General features: G+C 45.0%; 1 protein-coding gene across 1 annotated transcript; it reads right to left on the reverse strand.

The window, feature by feature from the left end:
- Positions 1 to 214: 214 nt before the first annotated feature.
- Positions 215 to 6,169, reverse strand: LOC139727268 (uncharacterized). Its single transcript, XM_071638224.1, has one exon. It carries the CDS (start codon positions 6,167 to 6,169, stop codon positions 215 to 217), a length of 5,955 nt encoding a protein of 1,984 aa, XP_071494325.1.
- Between the last annotated feature and the right edge of the window lie 546 nt (positions 6,170 to 6,715).

The raw sequence follows: 6,715 nt of genomic DNA on the forward strand, positions 1-6,715 counted from the left end.
AACTGTTACTATGGCAGCAACCTGGGGACTGCTGCCACACTCCCACCCAAAATCATCTATGATTTTATTTCACATTAATCACTTTATTATACATTTAATTTTGTGTAAACAAAGGTTTGATACCAAACCAATAGCGAAGTATATTACAATAATAATCAATATGCCACAGCAAAGTACTGTGAAAACCTTCAAAAAAATATAACATAGTCAGTAACTATTCTGAGCTTTTGATGAGAACGATCAGTTTGTGAACAGGTCGTTCAATTACACTTCTTTTGTGGAGTGGTTTGCCTTGCTCGTCTAGATCTGGAGTTGCCATGAGGAGAGTCGCCCTTCGAACCAAACCATCATCACTGGAGATGGTCTCAATGACCTTGGCAATTCTCCAGTCCGTTCTGCAGAGACTCTCGTTTTGCAAGATGACAATGTCGTTTGCTTCAATGTTTGGCTGTGGCTGTGACGAAGTCTTTCTTGCTTGTAGGGTGTGAAGATACTCTTTCTTCCAGCGTGCCCAAAAGAGGTTGACTAAGTGTTGGACACGCCTCCACCTCTTTCGGAGATAGAGATCTTCTTTCACGAATTGTCCTGGAGGGGGTAGTACGAGACCTGATTTCATTGTCAGGACATGATTGGGAGTCAATGGGAGTGGGCCGTCTGGACACTCCAGATCTTCGACGGTCAGAGGTCTACTGTTGATGATTGCCATCGCTTCATACAGGAACGTTCGCAGAGAAGAAGTTGAGAGTAGAGTGCCCGACGGATCAAGTATACCATTCAGGACGTTCCTGACATTCCTGATTTGCCGCTCCCAGACTCCTCCCATATGGCTCGAAGCCGGCGGGTTCATCCTGAACTCACAGTTGATCTTCAGTAACTGGGTAGCTATTTGATTTTCATCCAGTTCAGAAAGGCCCTTTTTTAGTTCGTGCTTTGCACCCATGAAATTTGATCCTTGGTCACAACGAATGAGGCGAACGTTTCCTCGGATTGCAATGAAACATCTCAAACTATTGAGGAATGCGTCAGTAGACATGTCATCTAGCACTTCTATGTGTACAGCCCTCATTGACATGCAGGTAAGAATGAGTCCATATCGCTTCAACTCCTTTCTCCCTTCCTTGATGGTGAAGGGACCAAAACAGTCGAGTCCACAGTATGTGAAAGGAGGTGAAGGTTCTACTCTGTCTTGTGGTAGATTGGCTTTCATCTGTCCTCTTGGCTTGCCTCGGAATCTGATGCAGTGAACACACTTGCTGATAAGAGAAGAGACAATGCGTCTGCAACCAGTGATCCAATAACCACCAGAGCGAATAGCATTGATGGTTAGATTCCTTCCTTGATGTGCCGTTCTTCGATGGTAGTGTAAGGCGACAAGTTTAGAGAGGTGGCTATCCTTTGGTAGGATGACAGGATGTTTTTCACCATACATCATTTCTGCCTTCTTCAACCGACCTCCCACCCGTAGCAGATCGTGGTCATCTAGGAACGGGTCAAGCTGTCTCAGTGAGTTGGACTTCGAAGTGGCTAGGGAATCTGATTTGTCGAGTTGCTTTCTTTCTTCACGAAAGGCTTCCTTCTGGATTGCGCAGATGAGATTCCTCTCTGCTACTTGTTTGGCTTCTACTTCGTCAATGCTCAGACCCTTTTTCCTGTAAGAGCACTTTACTATTACTGCCACTGCCTTCAGTGCATTTTCAAGGCTGGAGAACCGAGTCAGCCTTTCTTCGAAGGACGTGAAAGTCTTTGCTTGTGTTGCGTGAACAGTGGCAGATTTCACTTCAACATCATCCGGAGAGACTTCTGCAGTAACATCTTGAGGAGGAATCTCATTCTCCCAAAGAAACTTGGGTCCTGTGAGCCAGTTTGATGCCAGCATTTCTTCTGTCGTCAATCCTCTAGATGCATGATCTGCAGGATTTTCTGCGCTGGCTACATAGTTCCATTGTTCTGGACGCGAGGTCTGACGGATGCGTTCGACGCGATTGGCAACGTACATGTGGAATCGCTTTGTCTCGTTGTGTATGTAGCCAAGAACAACTTGTGAGTCGGTCCAGAAGTGGTGTGTGGCAGAATTATAATCGAGTTCATTGTCCAGGATATTGGCAATTTTCACTGAACAAGTAGCTGCTTGGAGTTCTAGTCTTGGGATTGTTGTTGGCTTGAGAGGACATACTCGTGCCTTTGCCATAACCAAGGAGCAATGGACGCGACCGCTTTCATTCTTTAGACGCACGTAGGAACACTGACCATATCCTGTCAATGATGCATCTGAGAAGTGGTGCAGCTGAACTTCCTTGGGAGTTCCAAAGTCTTGTGGTTGGAAGCAACGGGGGATTTTCACTTTGTCGAGTTTCAACATCTCCTGTCTCCACTTTTCCCATCGTGGACGGAGCTCGTCAGGAACAGGATGATCCCAGTCCATCTTGCTTCTACACATCTCCTGGAGAATCTGTCTCCCAACTAGAACCAAGGGTGCAATCAAACCGAGAGTATCGTAGACGGAGGCAACTGTTGCAAGAATCCCACGTCTTGTCAAGGGACGGTCTTTGAGGGTAAGTCTGAAACAGAACTCATCAGAGTCGATGCACCAGTGTAGGCCGAGTGCTCGTTCAATGGGCGTAGCGTCTTGCTGGCCGAGTTCAAGACTAGTCTTGGCAACAGCAGCACGTTCAGACTCAGGGATACTGCTTGTGACTTCTGGACTGTTGCTAACGAACTTGTGCAAACGCAAGTTACCTTTGGCACACATGCTCACTGTCTTCTGAATGAGGTCAATGGCTTCTGCTTCAGAAGATTCACACTTTAGACCGTCATCGACGTAGAAGTTTCTTGTAAGAAAGTCAGCAGCTTCCATGCTGAGCTCCTTATGGTCCTTCGCGATTTGCTTTAGTCCAAAGTTGGCACATCCTGGGGAGGAAGTGGCGCCGAAGAGATGGACCTTCATTCGATAGTCCACTGGAGTCTTGGAAAGATCTCCATCTTCCCACCACAAGAAACGAAGGTAGTTCTGATGCTGTCTCATGACGCGGAACTGATGGTACATCTTTTCCACATCACACGTGAAAGCAATGGGTCCTTGGCGAAATCTACACAGGACTCCAATCAGAGGGTTGATGAGGTCGGGGCCCTGTAGGAGATGATCGTTTAGACTGGTTCCTTGGTAACGAGCACTGCAGTCGAAAACGACTCTCACTTTGTTCGGCTTCTTTGGGTGATATACCCCATGATGTGGTATGTACCACTTGTTCTCAACTGACAATTCTTCCGCAGGAACCTTTTCTGCATCACCTCGCTGAAGAATTTCGTTCATGAATGTCATGTAGTGTTCTTTGTACTGAGGTCGTTTCTGGAACTGACTCTTCAATCCTTTGAGTCGACTTATGGCAGCTTGTCGATTGTTCGGTAGAGTGGGTTCACCATTCTTGAAGGGGAGGGGCATTTCATAGTATCCATCATCCCTTTGGTTGATTCCATCTCTGACGATCTGCAGAAATTTCTTGTCATCCTGAGACATTGCATCTGTTCCTTCGATTTCATGAAAGTCCTTTTCCATCATCTGAAGGAAGTCTGCAGTCGTGACATCTTTTAGCTGTGTCTTGTAGACATACTTCACGTCTGATTGACTGTCAGTCAAAATAGGAGCTTCTACCTTCATGCTGACAGTACGATATGATTGCCCGAATGCATCAAAGTTGTCTGTAGAGTACGTCTGAGAGCCACCAACAATGCTCCATCCTAATTCTGTTTCTACTGCGAAGGGCTCATCATTGTTTCCAGAGATACAGTTCTTTGGGGCGAGAGCTCGAGCACAATTGTATCCAATGAGCAGACCTACAGGGCAGTCTTGCTTTGGTGCGAGTTGGTCTGCGAGACAGTTTAGGTGAGGCCACTGGATTGCTGTCTCTGGTGTAGGGATATGAGCTTCATCAAGTGGAATTGAGTTCCTGGAGTATGCAGCAGGAAGTAGTATCTTTTCGGCCGACTTGAAACCACGAACTACAAGGTTCTCATATCTCCTACATGGAATATTCGTACAGTTGTCTGTCATAGTTGTCAACCTCAATGTAGCAGCATGTGATGGTACCTGCAGTTCTTCTCCAACACTATCTGCAATGAAGGTTGTGTCTGACATTGTGTCTAACAGAGCGTAGACCAGTATCTCTTTCTCGGGACTGTCCAGACTTGACAGGTATACCGGCAGAACCATTGATGTGAGAGAAGCGTCTGTACCTGATATGGCTTTGTGGCAATTTGCTTCTTTCTCTTTGGGAGTCTCCTTGGCCTTGGTAGACTGCATTTCTTGTTTGTCCTTGTTTTCTTGTTTTCCTTCTGCAGTTGACTGTTTGAATGTGTCGTAGTGCATACAGGTTGGATGACGCTTACTGCATATTTTGCATTCACTCCTCTTTGGACATTGCTTCGACATATGGCCTTTGCTAAGACACCCATAGCACAGTCCTTCCTTCTTCACAAACTCTCTTTTCTGCTCCACTGGTTTCCTACTGAATTCCCGGCATTCTTCTAAGCCATGGTTCTGTCGTTCGCAGAAGATGCAGCTTTTCTTGGCCACATTTGGCTTGCTAGCTGTCGAATAAGTCATCCTTTGCTGCCGATTTGCAGGCTTCTTGTTTACTTCCTGTGTCTGACTGACGTGTTGGTTTCGGTCTTTTCCAGTCTTTGCAGTCTCATACGTCACGTAAGGATCGTTTGCGATGTCAGCTTCCTCTGTCAGAAACAAGACAAATTCTTCAAAGGATGGATATCGTCCACTGCTCTTCTTGAGCGTCGCTACTGTGCGATTCCACCTGTGTACGATGTAGTCAGGAAGTTTCGTGCAAATCTTGCCAATCTCTCGCATGTCGTTCAAGATCTGCAAGTCTTTGATTTCTGAAGAGGCCACCAGACATTGTCGCAGGAAGTCTGAGAGATTTTGGAGACCGTTGTGGTCCTTATTGGCGATTCTTGGCCATGCATCAAGTTTAGATCGAAAGGCTTCTGAAATTGTGAAGGGGTTACCAAAGCGTTTCTCAAGCACCGCCTTGGCCTGATCGAAGGCATTCTCTGACCTCAGCAAGAAGAAGCCACTGACAGCATCTCTAGCAGATCCTCCAAGGTATCTTCTGAGGTAGTGAATTCTTTCACCAGCTGGGATTCCTCGACACTCGATTAAAGTTGTGAAGGCTGACAGCCAGTCAGGGTACTGTAGAGGATCACCCATGAATACAGGAGGCTCAGGAATAGGCAGTCTGGTAAGCGTCATTGCTCGAGCAAGCGCCTCGGTAAGAGCATCACTTTCCTTGGCATCTGAGCGATAGGAAGCTGGATAGAAGACTGGTGACTCAGGATTTAGGGCCTCTGTCTTCGACGACTTCTGGTTTGAAGGGAGTGGATGATCATCAGCTCTAGGAATGCTTTTCTCCCGTGACATTTCTTTCACGATTGTTGCACTTTTTTCCTTCTGAGATGATCCAACCAGCTGCTTAGATGATCTCACTGTGATGGAGGATGCAGTATCGTCCTCTTCATACACTCTCATCATTGCCTCTTGTGCCTTCAGTTGACCTTCTAGACGTTCTTCCTCGAGTTCTCTGCGTAATTGCGCCATCTTAAAAGAAGCTTCCTTCCTACGAGCATCTTCTTCCAACTCAAGACGCTCTAACTCCTTCCGACGTTCGTTCTGACGCTTTTGTGCAGCAAGTTTCTCTTGCAGAGCTGCAGTCTCAGCTGCAACAACCAACCTCTTCGACGAGATTGTAGATGCTTTCGAGATCTTGGAACCAGTCGACTTCCTTGTGATAGATGGTTCCTTAGTATCGAATTGCTTCTTAGAAACAGTGGTTACGATTTTCGAAATCATATCAACAACAATTGGGGAGAGCTTGTCTAAATTCTTAGCGATCTCTTCATCCCTTTCCCCTAGAACTTCTTCTAGCTCATCTGCTACTTGTTGCAGTGAACCGAATCTAGCAGAGATGTCAGATTTTCTTTCTGACAGGTCATCGCAGTTTACGGAAACTGAGGACAGCATTTTCTCAGAGTCCTTCAAGACTGTTAGCATGTCAAAATGTTCTGAATAGAACTGTTCTTCTAACTCTTCTACTTTGTTCTGTCTAGCCTTTTCTGTAAGTTTCTTTGTACGGGTAGAACGCCGCACATTTTTGGCAGACATGCTATCGATTGTTTCTTTCTTAGTGCTTGTATTTACGTTATCTTCAAGACCATCGGTAGTATTACTTTGATACTCTTCCATATTGACAAATAACACACTCTTTGCATTAACGTCAACAGTTCTATGAGATCGTTATTATACATCAACCATGTCAACAGTGTCTAAATTTCACTTACTTCGCTTCATTTCTAGGCAAAGAGAAAGAAAATGTTTTCTTTCGTAACACAGATTTGAAATATTGTACTATAGCGAATACAATTTTTCTTTACGAAGAGTAAATACACATCACATTCTGTCCAGATAGTATATCACGTGTATAACACTAAGGATATAGTTAATACGCGATATTCACTTCTGAATTCGAGTAAGTCTATATATATAGCTCTATATCTAGTTCAAATTATATAGCTCAATCACATTCACTGTTCTTACAAAGCTATATAGTCTAGTTACATATGATTTATGTCACGCACTCCTTTCTTGCTCTAGTTCTCTTCCTACAGAGCGAAATAAACTGTACTTTAATATCTAATACAGCTTGTACGA

Source organism: Diadema antillarum, unplaced genomic scaffold (genome assembly GCF_040938485.1).
Source record: "Diadema antillarum isolate AM-2024a unplaced genomic scaffold, OU_Dant_1.0 seq00000124_RagTag, whole genome shotgun sequence".
NCBI lineage: Eukaryota > Metazoa > Echinodermata > Echinoidea > Diadematoida > Diadematidae > Diadema > Diadema antillarum.